This window comes from Pelobates fuscus, chromosome 7 (assembly GCF_036172605.1).
Source record: "Pelobates fuscus isolate aPelFus1 chromosome 7, aPelFus1.pri, whole genome shotgun sequence".
Lineage (NCBI taxonomy): Eukaryota > Metazoa > Chordata > Amphibia > Anura > Pelobatidae > Pelobates > Pelobates fuscus.
Genome location: NC_086323.1, coordinates 153,624,457 through 153,640,924, shown reverse-complemented (window position 1 = coordinate 153,640,924; position 16,468 = coordinate 153,624,457). Strand labels below are relative to the sequence as shown.

General features: G+C 38.7%; 1 protein-coding gene across 1 annotated transcript in view; it reads right to left on the bottom strand.

The window, feature by feature from the left end:
• ADAMTS9 (ADAM metallopeptidase with thrombospondin type 1 motif 9) overlaps positions 1-16,254 on the bottom strand; it is a 220,810-nt gene extending 204,556 nt beyond the window's left edge. Inside the window, exons 1-3 of the mRNA XM_063426827.1 lie at positions 16,074-16,254; positions 15,235-15,608; positions 2,943-3,105 (exon numbers count right to left, since the gene is read on the bottom strand). Of these exons, the coding sequence (XP_063282897.1) occupies positions 2,943-3,105; positions 15,235-15,608; positions 16,074-16,179 (643 nt within the window). The 5' untranslated portion in view covers positions 16,180-16,254. The remainder of the gene's footprint in view (positions 1-2,942; positions 3,106-15,234; positions 15,609-16,073) is intronic.
• Positions 16,255-16,468: the final 214 nt, after the last annotated feature.

Below are 16,468 nucleotides of genomic sequence, written 5' to 3'. Positions count from 1 at the left end.
GTTTTCTACTGTCTACTCACTTTCCATCTGCGAATTGATAAAAATAAGCTTCTGACATTTCAATTTTTCAAAGTATGTTTTACACCTGGAAAATAATGGTTTAAATCATGGGTCTCAAACTTTGCCTCTTCCTCGCCACCATGTTGATTGTCTAAAACTTACATGGCCAGATAATGGGAGTTGTAGTTTATCAAAAGGTGGGGGAGGGCGGGGCAGAGTTTCAGATGCCTGGTTTAAGTCAGAAAAAAAAAACCTCTATGTTGGTGTTCATTTGCTGTTGAACAGTGTCACTTGTATGATGATAAATAAAAGCAAGAGAGTGGTTTGAATTAAGAAATTAGCGCAGGTAGGAACAGATTGTCAAATCACAAACTAGCTGTAGCTATTGAGACCACTTTTTCTCCCCAAACAACTTTCATTTTGCTATATGGATACTTGTGGTCGGTTAATATCGTATATAGAAAACCCTTGTGATTGGAATTAAGTCGGTGTGGTGTGCCGGAACCGACGTAGGGGGTAGGCCTGTAAAAGAGGGCCTCCCCGAATTAATTGTATAAGAGGGAGAGGTGGGTGGGGTGAACAGCGTGCGTACGGCAAGGTAGGAAGGGGGGGGGAGGGAGTGGCATTTATATAGGAACGCTAACTCCTCCCACAAATACAGGCCTTACGTCCTTAAACTTGTTTTTTTTTTTCTCAGAGTTAACTTTTGGGTCAATTGGGATTATTACGATTATTGTTTTTTGGAAGGTGGTAAAAGTGGTACTATGGCCCTGACAGGTCTTTTGAGGTCTTTCGCTCTTTCCATTTAAAAAGTTAGGCCAAACCCTCCAACATTGTATGCTACTTCAATGTTCTGTATCTTATTTTCTTCTGTTTGTAATTGCCTCATTATTACTCAAAATGGAACACAACACCATATTTTGAATGTATTATATACATTACGTATCAAACGATGCAAAAAAAAAATGTGAAGAAAAAAAAATGAAAGTTTTCTGTAGGTGAACAGTTTATGTAACTGTACAAAAGGAGAGAAATCTGTCCTTAGATTAAAAAACAATATTAGAATATAAGTATCAAAAGGAACTTCCTAGGTAAATATTAGTGTCAAAACTAACATTCCTGAGGTGTACCGTCACTAGCGGAAAAGTATCGTGTACTATAGAATAAGAAGTAAAAAGTAAGTGTCAATGCTTTAATATATCAAAAAGACGTACCTAACGTAAACTGTCACCAATTCATAGGTACAGTATATGCTGGCTGATTATTGACTAGCAGTCAGAATAGCTGACACAAGAATAGAGAGGCGTATACGTACGGGGTAAGGGGGGAGAGGAGGGATGAAAAAACAACATAGAACGTAAACATTAGTTGTTTACTTGTTTATCCGTTGGTCTATTATATCATAAGGTACCCGGGGTGGGAGAATCCTGTCAAAAAATCCTGTCAAAAAATCCCCAGGGTCCAAATGGTATCGCTACTGTTCTCCAATATTCAAATTGACCTTGTAGATCTTTAGAGGGATAGGTTTGTATGATCGCAAACTCAGTTTATGTAACTGACTGCAGTGGCCAGCAGTGGTTTTTGAGATAAGCAGTTCATCTTTTAATGGATGAGAGGAACTGGAAACAAAGTAAAAAGATGTTCACTTTGTAAACGGAGATAGCTGCAGCTGATAAAAGTTTACACACAGCCTGGTTCACTGTTAAAGGGACACTAAAGTCACCTGAACAACTTTAGCTTAATGAAGCAGTTTTGGTGTATAGAACATGCCCCTGCAGCCTCATTGCTCAATCCTCTGCCATCTAGGAGTTAAATCCCTTTGTTTATGAACCCTAGTCACACCTCCCTGCATGTGACTTGCACAGTCTTCCATAAACACTTCCTGTAAAGAGAGCCCTATTTAGGCTCTTTATTGCAAGTTCTGTTTAATTAAGATTTTCTTATCCCCTGCTATGTTAATAGCTTGCTAGACCCTGCAAGAGCCTCCTGTATGTGATTAAAGTTCAGATTAGAGATTGAGATACAATTATTTAAGGTAAATTACATCTGTTTAAAAGTGAAACCAGTTTTTTTTTTTCCATGCAGGCTCTGTCAATCATAGCCAGGGGAGGTGTGGCTAGGGTTGCATAAACAGAAACAAAGTGATTTAACTCCTAAATGACGTGAATTGAGCAGTGAAATTGCAGGGGAATGATCTATACACTAAAACTGCTTTATTTAGCTAAAGTAATTTAGGTGACTATAGTGTTCCTTTAAGTGAAGCGGACTGTGTGAGCATTTCTCAGTTTGGCTATCTGTCCAAGGAGGAAAGAGAGGGTTCAGCCGGAATTATGCAGCTGGCACTACATACACAACAAGGGGAAACATATTTAAATTGGGCAGCTGGAACTGTGAGTTCCGGGTGCTTGATTTATAGTTTAGATTCTAGATTAGAGCTGCAGCAATTTTTAGAAATATTAGCAGTTCTAAAACTCTCTCAAAACTACGAGTTTAAAGAGGGTACTCTCTTCATCGTCAATTTTGCAATATTTTAATGGTGCTTATATAGATCCTTTAAAAAAAAAGATGGTAAAAAAAAAAAAAAAAAACAGTAGGCAGTAACCAGCATGTGAATAGGAAAGAAAGATGGCATGTTACAGAATGGACATTATAGTAAGGCAAGAGAAAAGAACAGAAGGATGTAAAGAAAATGGAATTAAAAAGATCAAGGGAGGGATATCAGAGTGTAAATAAGAGAGAATGCCAGAGAGAAGGTTGTAGACGGCATATTCATAGGTTAGAGTGAAAAACATATCAGATAGCTCAATAGGTTATCGAATGATCAAGGGAATTGCAGTCTACCATCAAACAGGGTGGTACAAGCACCTCAGCAGAAAAAACATGTTTATTTTTCACATTCCTTATGCAAACAGTAGAGTTAAATACTGTTTTTTTTTTTTTACCTTTGGTGTCACATGTCTGATTTCCGCTTTGTTTGTTTTTCTGAGGTGCGCTGTGTTTGTATACAACATGAGGCTTATTGTGATCTTCTTCATAATCGCTTCCATCAACTGACAGTAGAGGCTCCACAAAATAGTCGCCATCCTGAGACTTAAATGTGCCAAACTATGAAAGAAAAAAAAAAGAAATAGATTTTAACTACATACAGATAAACTCATTCTCTGGAATGTACACCACTGAATAAAACACGAAAAAAATCACATACATAGTGTGTTCATTTTTTTTTTTTCATGCAATGCTCCATTTTCTTTTAAAAATATATTAATGATTTAGCAGTTGACATCTAGTTGCAATCTAGTTCAGTCCTGGCATGGTCAAGGCACACATTGCATTGGAAGAGGAGAAACAAATGTGAAGTTATGGTTCCATATTAAAAGAGAAAGGACAAAAATACAATTTTCATAAAAAATAAATAAAAAAAAGTATGTTATTGTTTATATGGGCTGTATCAACAGCTCTGTACAAATGGAGTGTTAGAAAAATAAAACCCATCGCAATGCAAGTGCATAATTAGATGCGCACATTGTACATGCTGCTCTCTGGGCATTCAGCCTGTGCAAGAAAGCTTCACCTATGCTCAGTATGACTGTCAGAGCGGTTGACAGTCAGCCCCTAACACCCTTTTTTTCCCCCAAGTTTGCCCTTAATTAGGTCATGGCATACCTATCCCCCGGATCCTGAGCTGCATTCCAAGTTGATACCACTCAATGGCCTTGAATCATTTGGAAAGCTTATTAAATCAATACTATAAAAAAAATAATATAAAAAAACAACAACTTTACTAATTATTTATCTAGAAAAAATCCCCATAGACCAGGGGTCCTCAAACTCCGGCCTCCCAGATGTTGCTGAACTACAACTCCCACGATTCTCTGGCTATCTATGTAATTCAAAGAATCATGGGAGTTGTAGTTCAGCAACATCTGGGGGGGCGGGGTTTGAGGACCCCTGCCATAGACCTTTAAAGGTGATATTTGAAGATAAATAATTTGGAAAATTATATTTAGAGTATTTGATTATTTGGAAAGCTTATTAAATCGAGGCCAATGTTGGGAGGTATGCTATGCACAAATCATCAAAGATTCTACTTACAAAGGGTGCTTATCGTGTGACCTTATATATGCACCTTGCCATTGTGTTGATTTCTTACTTGGGCTTGCTAAGCAGGTGGAAACTTGCCCACTTGGCCATGGATGACATAGATAGTATTTTTTTTTTTTTAACAAAAATAGCCATTGCATGCAGGAGACAGATGGCAATCAATTTAGATATTATCCAGAAGGCAAATCAACAACAAATTTCTTCCTGTTATGCTGACCTTTGGAGAACATATATGGCTTCAAAACACAGCGCATACTAAAAGAATAACAGGATGCACAGATATTAATTACGGTAACTAAATGTATGTTGCTTGTTTTTAAGGAAGTCACAATAATCTAACCAAAAATACTAGTCCCCAAAATGGATTAAGAAAAAGGCAGCACTAATATCTAGTAGTTTAAAGCTGATTTTTAATCTTGCAATACAATATTTAAAGTTCCTAAAAAAATTTAAACAATTTCCAAAGAAACTCATTTTAGGTAGAAATTCTCTGAAATTCTAACAACATTGGATCCTTGTGTCACTGAAGTGAACCGGCAGTCTAAGCACCATAACGACTACATGCAGTTGTAGTGGGTATGGTACGAGTAGACTGCAAGCACTGTCCCTTTCCACTCCCATAATATCAGCTTCATGCACATTGGGATAACATTGATTGGCTGAGTGTGACAAGTTGTATATTAGACACTCAGGATTTCATGTTGCCCTGATTTGCCCTTGGATTAGGAAGTTTGGGAGTTGAATCACTTTGGTTTCTGGTTGTGCAGCCTTGCTACACCTCTTCTGACTTTGACTCATACTGCCTGCTTGAAAAAAAATGGTTTCATTTTTAATCTGATGTTAACATAATTTAGAAGTTTTTATCTCTTGCTCTGTAAATTATACTTTAATCACACACAGAAGACTCCTGCAAGGTCTAGCAGGCTATTAACAGTGGAAGAGATAAGAAATCATTAAACTGAAAGTGCAATAAAGGAAGTTCAAACATTAGATCTTACTTTACAGCTCAGAAGAATGTGTAAGTCACAAGCGAGGTGTGACTAGGGATGTATAAACAAAGAGATTTAACTCCTGAATGGCAGAAAATTAAACAGTGAGGCTGCAGGGGCATGACCTATACACCAAAATGTCTTCATTAAAGGGACAGTGTAGGCACCCAGACCACGTCAGCTAATTGTTTACATTGCAGCTCTAAGTCTGCCCTCAATGGCTATCTACCAGACAGCCACTAGAGGGCTTCCGGAATCCAAAATGGACCTTTGGTCTGTTATCCCCATTGGAAGTCATAATGCGAGCGCAGCCATTGCCATACATGCGCGTTAGGTCTCCCCCGCCTACGTCAGCCGGCGGGGGAGGAGCATGGATTCACGTAAGTGATTGAAGAGGTTTTAACCCCTTACAGCCCGCGGGAGGGGGGCGTGAAGGATGGGGGTTCCTTAGAAACCTATAGTGCCAGGAAAGCGTCTGTTTTCCTGGCACTATAGGATCCCTTTAAACTAAAGTTGCTATAGTGTCCCTTTAAACATATGGGACCTTTTTGTCGCTACATTTGCATACCTTATTGTCTTTGTAGATATACCCAAATAGCCTACCGGGACTGGAAGATTCACAACCTTTGTCCACAGAATTGGTCCATTACAGGTCCAATAGCACTTGGTAACCTTATAATGAGCTCCGTTTCATCCAAGACCTCCTAAATATATTTAATCTTCCCGGATTGCAATATTGTAAATATTTACAGATCTAACATTGTCTACAAGTGACCTACCCTCTCTTAGTGAGGCTGATGTGCCCTTGTCACCCATGCATGATTCCGTCTCCCTCCTTTCTTACTATTCCCTTCTCTAACCTGTCAAATAAGGAATCAGCACCTCTATTCTTACCACTCAGCCAATTATTTGCCCACCTTGAATGCCCACATTACTTGCTGTGAAATATGATAAGCAGGTGTCTCGTCTTTCATTTTTTTTGGCTTTATGATTGCCTCTTGCGTCTGGGATTGAAAGGATGACAGTTTAAAGAGGAGTATCATAACTTATTCCATTCTGAAAGTTCTTAACTGTCATTCTTATCACCCCTCTTATCAAGGTGTTTGAAGAAATGTGTATTGCATAAATTACTTTCTAATAAAAATGATAAAAAGTCTGGAGTCTCTTTCTAGCTCAGCCATTAATAAATTGTATTGGGAGTTCAAGCTCTAAATTCAAAGCATCAAACAGAACATTGTTTATTGGCAGCCATGGTCCGTATGGAAATTTCATTGAACTATTACCTTTACTATTTTTTTTATTTATTTATTTAAATCCAAAGATGTTTAATACAATATTTATTTACCAATTAAACGTTTAGCTCTTGTAAATATTGTATTGTAAAGTTTTGGACATATTTTTATTCTTTATTTAAAAAAAAAAATAAAAATAAAAAATAAAAATATATATATATTGGTATTCTGTGTGCTGAAAGCTTCATAAGAAGTTGGAATTCTTGTGGAACTCTCTCTGGATCATACAACAATTAAAAAAAAAACAAAAAAAAAAAAAACACATCTTGCTTTCCCAACAGCTGCCTCTGGTATTGTGCATAATGGTGATTTTTACTATGTAATCCCCATTGAAAAGGAGCACATTCTAAAACCATGACCATCACTAGGCACCTTAGGAGTCCGGTCACATGATCTCATAACATTTCTTATGCTAGAGCAAATGCTTCCCTACAGCTGTGTAAGGCTGGGGCCTCTCTACAGAGCAAAACCAAACGCTGTGTCCGTGTGCATTAATCTACCTACAATTCAATTATCTCATATTCAGAACAACACTTTAATACTAGAAGGAATATTTGTATGTATGGTTTTAGGGGGCAGTACACCAATTTTATATAAGATTTACCTAGTCGAGAATCTTCATAAAATATGTTTTAAAGGTGCAGTACACTCATTTTTTATTTTACAGTTTTGTTTCATTTATTTTTTTGACAGTCTTTTTCATGTATTTTTTTCCCCATGAGTAAGTGAGCACACAAATACATGAAAGAGTTCATCTAATCACCATAACCACTTCAGTGATTTGAAGTGGTCATGGTGGTAAGAGTCGGTATGTGCAGCGTTTCTGCTTGAAATGCCGGGCATACAGAGAAATCAGCACTTTTGTGCCGGGTTCTAGTTGCACACCCCAGCACACATGACATCCATTCTGTGCAAAAAGGACACCTGTCGTCAGTGTGTAGGTGACAGACATAATGAGCTTCTCCCTTGCAGACACTTCTTTAAGGTTAAGCCTTGCTCTCCCCTCCAAGTGCTCCCTCCCACCTATGTTTATTGCTGAAATAGTTTTTGTTTTAAATCCCATCCATCTCTTCCACCCTCTCCTTGACGGCTCAGAGTGTGCGCATGCACTGTGCGCCAGTGAAATTGCCTAATCCAATGCACCTCTTTGAGAAGCATTTAACTGGACATTGCAATGACTGATGGCATCACACAGGAGAGCTGCACTGGGTAAGTTTAATGTGTTTTTTGGGGGGCTTTTAAAGGAGTGGGACCCAGTTGAGTCCACTATGGCATTTTAAGATTAAAAAAAAAAAAGAGATTAGGGTGGTAGATGGATAAACACATATATAGAAGGGTTTATTTTTTTTAAAGTGAGAATTCCCTTTACAGTTTCTTAAAGGGAACCTTTAGTGCCAAGAAAACAAACTTGTTTTCCTAAAACACTATAGCTTCCCCCTCCATTAAAAAAACCCTTCTTTCACTTACATGGGTTCAGCATCGATGTCCCTCGGCACTGGCCCAGGTCCACCCTCACTCCTCCCACACCAACTTCAGCCGGCGGGGGAGACCTAATGCGCATGCATGGCAATAGCCGCGTTCGCATAAGCATTTCTTATGCGGATTCTGGCGACACTGGAAGTCCTCATGCCTAGCGTGAGGACATCCAGTGTAATTTAGGCAACCAAAGGTCACCTAGACACGAAAGTCCTTTCTGGAACTCTGAAGTTGGAAGTCTGGTAGACAGCCACTAGAGGAGGAGTTAACCCCAGCAGGTAATTATTGCAGTTTATTGCAATTACTGCAATAATAACATGCTCAGGGTTAAGGGTGATGGGACACTGTACCCAGACCACTTCAATGAGCTGAAGTGGTCTGGGTATGTATAGTGTTCCTTTAAACTTAAGCCTGAATTATAACTTAAATAACCCTGAGCGTCTATTTTCTGGTCTCCCCTAGACATGACCACAGCATGGAAGTCTCAAATAAGTATTGTTTTGAGCAACCCGTATACTTATACTACTCAAGTGTCCCTCTTTATGGAGATCAGTCATCTGTCAGGCCCTTCTTTTTATAGTAATCTTGCTATTTTCCAGGTTGTGACTATTGCTAAGTGTGTGTATAAGAAAATGTAAAGGGTGACCCTAAGCACCATGACCAATTCACTCATTTGAGTTACTCAGTTTGAAACACTGTACATGTAGACAAAATGTACTCTGGAGTAGCACCTCCAACAGTGTCATAAGCTGGCCAGGGACAAAAGTTCTAGACTAGGTAATGTCTGTTTTGTGCATATTGCCATCTGTCGTCAGAACGCATTGCATGCTGAGAGGTGACGATATATGGCCCAAGTATTACCCTCAGCCCATCCTCCCTGATATTCTGCCCCTTAAAGTTTGTTTCAAATGAATAAATAAGGTACCACCTTAACACCTAAAATGTTGTGATATAGCTTCACCCCTGATCGCACCTCCAGTCGCAGCCCATAAAATGAAAGTGTCCCTCTTTTGCAATTTAAAAAGGAGCTATGTATGTATCAAAGACTTATAAGCTCACCCAACAAAGTTCGGTAAACAGTCTTTCAGAAAATGGTTAAAAATAGAATTTAAAATGTACGTATTTAAATAACTGTCTCGTACTATACAATTAATGAATAGAGTAAGCATTTTATTGGCACACTATTCTTTTGTACACATAATATTCATTCATGTGGCTTATTTTGGAGCAATTATGTAGCTTTAGGGAGTCATTCTATCAATTAATTTACTTGAGGTCCCATGATGCTAAATGCTGGCAAAGTGCCATTTTAATTGTAGTTTTTCATAATATGGAGAGTCAAAGAGTGCCCATCAGAGAAGAGTTGGCCACATGATGTAAATCTACCATTTTCATGGTATTTTGCCAGTACAACATGTAAATTTTATTAATGGACGGTGTCAGAGAAAAATGGATAACAGATAACAAGATAAGTTCTGGTAAGAATACACATAGTCTGTTGACTCTGATCTCTTATAGATCACTTTTATATTCACTCCGAACATTGGAATTCCCCCTAACAATTAATAAAAATTATATATACCAGTAGTTTTTTCTACTTTACTCAAAGCACAACTTTAAATTTAACCAAACCAGCAGAAAATAAATAGATAGAGAGTCTGTTCTGCACTTTGTTACCTTTAAAATACCTCTATCATAGGGATTTAGTGTGTGTATTTCATAAAGATAGACTCATTAAGAAATACTCACGATGACTGTGTTGGAATTTCATTAAAAAACCAACATAAAGAAATAGTAGGGACTACCTTGTCTTAAGGTCATGTCCCAAAGTAACAAAACTTGCAAAAGACGGAGCTTCTATCATAAGGTTTTGGCAGTTTCCATAGCCATGGAAATAGAGTGACTTCTAGCAAATTGTTAGTTAGTCTATAGTAGGCCCTGTGGTCTTGTGGGATCCTGCATAGACCTTAATTTTGTACACTTTCACATGCACAAGAGTACAGCAGAGAAGTGGGCACATGGTGGAATGAGATGCCAAGAGCTGAAGAGAGAAGATGGCATCTATTGTAAAGGATAGATTCAGCTAAGTATATCTACCATCACCAGCAACCCTGGTGGGCGCTGCACACCAAGCAGGCATGCCATCTTCAGGGATGACAGAGCTGTTTTATGTTTGTAAAAGCATTACTATCAGAGCGGTTAGCAAGAAGGCTTTCTGTATACCTTTTTTGAAAATGTCACAAACATCCCAAGACTGATGAGTCAAAGTTACAGTTAACTCCAGCCCCTGCTTCCTTATAAAAGAGGTCAATAAAAAAGTTCTCCCGTAAGCTATTAACTATCCCTCGTGCCCATCCACTCCATTTCAACGCTGCCCTACTTAACCTGTCTACTGCCTATTTCCTCTATAACACCTTTCCTAGATGAATTTATCTTACCTAACCCTTCATTCATTAATTTATTCATAGTGAGATGCTCAAGTCAAGATTAAGCTCACACAGGGCCCTCGGCATGTGAGTAACTTTGATTAGGTGTGTGTCGTGGCACAAAACACGTTAGAGTTAGTTTAATCTTTCTTCATCCACCCCTATGGTGAATTCCCTATACAAATATGAAGTCTTATGAATCGCTAGACTGGTGTTTTAGATCTCAAGCCAGTTTAGGTTTTTGGTTAAGTCCATCTTTTTAATTAGCTGTGATGAATGGGGCCAGCTTGGCAAAGTATCTTCATGACCAGTGTCAGGCTACCAGGTAACAGAGTATCCCCAACAGCGGGTGTGAGCAAATGGACAGAAAAAAGTGTTGCCGGACCTTAGAGTGGCTGGGCTAAACATGAAGAAAGACAAGGCATGAGATAACTAACTAGCAAAACCAGAAAATAAGCAGGTCAGTATTCCAGAAAGCAGGTACGTCACACTAGCCAAGGTCAGACCAGGCATGGTCACTGAGCAAGACAGGTAAAAAAAAAAAACTTAATACAGGAACACTAAAACATGCCAAATTCAGAATCAGACATCTGCAATGGTAAGGACCAGGAACTGCCAGACCATTATGCAAGTATTTTTCATGTCAAATGACGCAGAAAAGATGCCACCTTGCATAGAATCGAGGCCATAGAGTATTCAGCATCGCATTTGCTAATGGTACAAAGACATGGCATCAAAAAAAGGATGCAAGGTTGCATAAAAAAATTACAGCAAGAGAGAGAGAAACGTCCTGTGAGAGCCAGGCTTATGATGCAAGGATGATGTTGGATGCAAAGTATACCTGACAGCCAGGCCCTTTTCTAAAGCTTGGGCCATAGGTCGCCGGTAGGGTGCCCAGCAGTGTATTCACCGCCAGGCTAACAAGGCATTTGCCTTGGGCGGCAGTGCCTTGTTAGCCTCGTGTCCTGGGGGGCCCAATAGCTGGCCACCTTTGGACACCCCACAAGGCGGGCGGCAGCTTCTATGTGGGCTTGCGGAGTGCTTTAGCCTGAGCTCTTATTGCTCAGCTCCTTTGCGTGCTGCTTAGTGATGCCGGGAGCCGGAATATGACGTCAGACCGGATCCTGGCATCACTAAGCAGCGCTTGAGGGAGCTGAGCAGTAAGATCAGAGTGCCCTCGCGCCTACTCTGCCAGTCCGCCCCCTGCATGCCTGTCCAGCAGCACAAGCAGTCCCTGCAGCCCCACTGGACCCCAGGTGAGGAATCCACTCCAGTTCTCCCACTGAGGCTGGGTGGAGTTATATTAAAATAAAAAATAATAGTAATTTGTGAGTGTTGGTGGAAATGTGTAGGAGTGTGTGTCTGTCAGTTAATGTGTGTGTTTGTATGTCTGTGTGTGTGTGTGTGTCTGTCAGTCACTCTGTATATGGCTGTCAGTGTTTTTGTGTCTGTCAGTAAATGTGTGTGTATGTCTGTGAGTGTGTGTGTATATATGTGAGCGTCTGTGTATCTGTGAGTATGTGTGTGTCAGTGTGTGTATCTGTGAGTTTCAGTTTGTATAATTGCTGTGTTTAATTGCTGTGTTGGCACTTTGAGGAAAAAAATTAGTTTGTGTTGCGGTTTGGGCACTCAGGCTCAAAAATGTTGGCCATCACTGCCATAGAGTATTCAGCATCGTGTTTGCTTATGGCATAAAGACATGGCATCAAAAAATGGATGCAAGCTTGCGTAAAAAATTACAGTGAGAGAGAGAGAGAGAGAAACGTCCAGTAAGAGCCAGGCTTATGATGCAAGGATGACGTTGGATGCAAAGTATACCGGACAGCCAGGCCCTTTTCTAAAACTTAGGCTATAGTTGGTATATTTTAGGTGTACTATAGTTAGCCTGGCTATGCCACCAGTTACTCAATCCCCAGTCATGTTTAAAGTCCTACCCCTCTACCAGCAAAACCCACTACAAACCATCATTCTCAGTCCAGAATCAGTCTCAGTCAATCCACATTCTTATGCCCATGCCTTATGCCTATGATCCTGCCTCTTAAATACTTCCCATAGTGCACTTGGAATTCATTACCTTGCATCAAATTTTAGGCCCAAATTATCATAACTGGGAGAGTTCTCCAATTCAGTCCTGTTTCGAGCTTGACTATTTTGCCTAAAATTTCCCTTGTCAATTTCCCACAATTCCTGGTTTAGCGAATCCAACATTCCAGCTTGAATTGAATGTGATTATTTCCCAAAGTCCAGATAAATATCCCTTGAGATACACATTCAAAGTTTAGTAAGTAGGTTTCCAACTGATGGATTTCAGTAGGAACTGTTCTGCAAGTGCAACCAGTTTTTTTTTTTAGAAAAAGTTGCTTAACTCTGCAGATTAATACACGCAATGGGTCATTTATAAATAGTATTTGAACTAAACGTAATTTGATTTAATATGGAATAACCTTAGTTGCCTTAGTACATCCCAGAACCCCTCCACAAATATTTGAATGGGTTGGCTGTACAAATCCTTGTTCAAGCATTTGTCTCCTGCTTATCGACTTTTTACAGATATCATATTCTATCAAAAGGAAGGTTTTTTTTTTCTTTTTTTATACTTTATCACCAAATTCTTCACCAAACAAACTGCATTATAGTTTTTATTTAAAGCATAATAATCAAATGAAGAAATGCCAGTTTATGCAGAGAATGCTGGGAAATGTAGTCTCGATGACCAAAAAAATGGATAATCCTAGTTTACGACCGAACTTAAGGAATCTTGGCAAATTTTCAAGTGTAAACCTTCACATATAGAGTTAAATCATGACAAAATGAAGTAAATAGATATTCCACTTGTTTTTCTTCCCATTAAAAAAAAGGTTTGGCCTCCTACTGGAGTATTTAAGGTAGTACTTCGCAAAGTAACTTTACTTCTAAATAAAAGACGATTTACACTTAAATAATGTGTTAGATATTAAAGCACACTCTTCCCTATGAAAGGTTCTAGATCATAACACTGAAACCATTATCACGTTTTATTATTTTATTTTATTTTTTTTAATTAAAGTTTCTTGCTGATCCTTAAATCTGTCTCTCATTATAGACCAGGCTCCTCCTTTCAAACAAATGACATGTTTGGCCCCAGACTGTATTGTATGCTGCGTAGCTCTGGGTCACATTAGACTGGAAGCAGGTTTTTGTTGGGAAAACTATATTTTAAGGAAACTATGGTTTTGTATCAATATTGTGAGTTTTCCTGATGTTCATATGGTTTCTGTTATGCTTTTATTGCAATGACCACTTTATGGACAGAAGAATAAAGGATCTGTGGATCATGGACCACCTACTGCTACCGGGTAGGTAGATTTATTTAAAATGCCAAAATAACTTCCAAGAGCAGAGTAACCTGAATGGTAGCAAGAGCCGAGGGAGTGGTTATAGTTTACCTGGTGAGCTTGCAATGACTGCTACCGAAATTGCTACAATAATATTCAGTAAGTGCATATGGGCTTTACACAAAGCTACAGTGTAATATGCTAATATGGAATAATCATTAGTCTGCATTTACTCTGATTTCAAGAGCCAGAATGGATTGTTAATATCTTTGACCCTCACATTACACAAAATTGCTGAGATACTGTTAGCCTACTATATAACTATGTTACACGTAAAATGTACATGGATAGGTAAGATTAATGTAGACTTCGTTAAATTATAACCAAAAATCATCTTAACCTATTACAGTGTGATAAATGAAATAAAAACTCAAATGATTCAGTAAGTGTTTTGATTTTTTTTTATCAACTATTTGTAAAGTGATGCTAATTGGAGCACTAACATGATTATTATTTTATTTTAGGGCACCAACATATTCCGCAGCGCATCTGCATGACCCTAATAAAATGCCCACAGAAACATTACATCTAAAATGTATGTTTTTACCAAATAAATTAATTTAAGTAAATAAAACAAACTTATCCAGTCAAATAGTTGACATATTCATTTTGTTTTGTGTGTGTGCTTTATATATATATATATATATATATATATATATATATATATATATATATATATAAATAAATAAAATAGAAATTTCCCTTTATTATTTTATTATTTATATAGCACCATCAGATTCCGTAGCGCTGTACAATGGTTAACCCTTTTCAAAGTTTTAATATCGTGTTAACTACAACAGACAGGTAAATACTAATATGTAAATTATACTAAAAAAAAAAGACTTTAAAAAGAAAAAGTTTGGAACCCCCCTTACCAGCAGCACAGCACCTAAAATTCAACATTAGCTGGAAGTCAGCAAGCTCTACCCTGATGTTCCCAAAGTCTATCACACCAGCACCTCCCCCCACCCCCCTCCCATGGGCTCAGCCTCCTCTCCTGGTTTCCTGTGTTAATGTCAGCATCACGTCAGCTCCCACTATTATGCCCGAGAGGGCACCAATCTTTGGCCAGCACTGTGTGAACGTACATACCGCCAGTGACACTAGTAGCAGCAGACCTCTCCTGCCCCCCTACTCTGCCTCCTCTTTTAATTATACTCAGGAGAAGAGACACAACCAGGACTCTTGTGATTTTTTTTTTCCATTATCCCTACAGTAATAATCATATGGGGGTCATATTATTTTATTATTATCTACCATCTATTATTTTTCAAATATAATGGGGGTGCATTAGGGAAAAATTAAAGGAAGAGTGTCTCTTAAGCACTAAAAAATGATAATCCCATTATTACATGCTAAGCATGGCTATATAAGAATCTAGCAGACCTGCCTCTCTGTTATGGGACCAGCTTCAGATGTAACATTACTGTCAGTACTGTAGTAGACTCAGTTGCACAGATACAGTGAAGCTATGTCATCTGGTGGTTACTGGGTGCAATGAATAGAATGACATTTTAATGGCTGTCTTTAACAGGAACACTATATAAAAAAAAACAGTGTTAAAAAGTGGACTTACCATGCCTGAACAAAGGCTGATGACTGCAGTGTTCTCTGTTCTGGTATTAACATGTCCAGTGTAAAAGCAGTGTTCAATGTCAGAATCCTGGTTATAAATGTCAATTTGATCCTTACTGGGTTTCCCCAAAAAGGTGACTGTAAAAACTGGGGCAATAAACCCAGAATTGGCACTTAGGTTGAATAAAAATCGTTGGCCAAAGGCTGAAAGTCTATAGTGGGTTCTTGAGGAGGCCCAGGGGTCAGTCCCAGAATGGGGGGGCAAACTTCTTTTCTTTCTCTTGAAGTGCATATTGCTAGGAAAAGCTTCTCCAAACTCGTTGACTCTTGTGGGTGTCACAATTTCATATTCCCCCAATGTCTCCAGAAGTTTGGCTGCAACAGTAAGACACACAGGTACAGTTATTTGAACTCTGACATATTGTTGTAGTGGTAATATTAGGTATACAATCAGATAGATGCAGTGACACTCTGCAAAATAATTTATGTTATATATTTATAGTGAGCATTAATAAAAGAAATTAAAAAAAAATTAAAAATAAAAATTAAATTCAAATTAAATCCAAGAAGAGTTATGGATCAGATGACAATCTGGTTAAAAGTTCTTAAAAGTTTAAAAATCACCATGGAAACCAATGGAATGTTCCTGCTGATTTCTAAACTTTGAGAACTTTGCCCCAGAATTGTGCTTCTGGGGTGGCAACCAAGGGGTTAACACCAAGTGAATCCTTATGTCATTTGTGCATGTGATTGATGGTTGACCACACATGGGAAGATGCCTAAGTTGTGTCTTTTTTTTTTTTTTTTAATAATTAAGAGAGGTGATTGAGAATCGTTTACCTTGCCTTGGGTGCAGTTTAGCTTGTCTCTCTGCTGTTGCTTCTGCTACTTTGAAGACGTCTTGCAGAATTAAAATGAATCCCAGTAGCCAAAAGGCAAGATGCATGTTTGTCTGTGAGAAAGCAGTCTTTGCTGTCCTCCCTCTTGCACTGCACAGAAATCCCAAAATTCCTTTTCCCAGCTCCTATACTTGGCAATCCAAAGGACTGGCCCCTGAGTCTGCTCTAGCATTTACCATAAGGAGAGGAGTCCTCAGAATTGGCCCATGTCGTGTCAGGCAATCCAGCATAGTGCATTAGGGAGGGAGAGGCGCTTTCTATTTTTTTTCCCCCGAGTTAGTATAATGGTTGATAGGAGTACAGGAGAAGGGTGGGGATAGCTGTGGGAACGCCCAG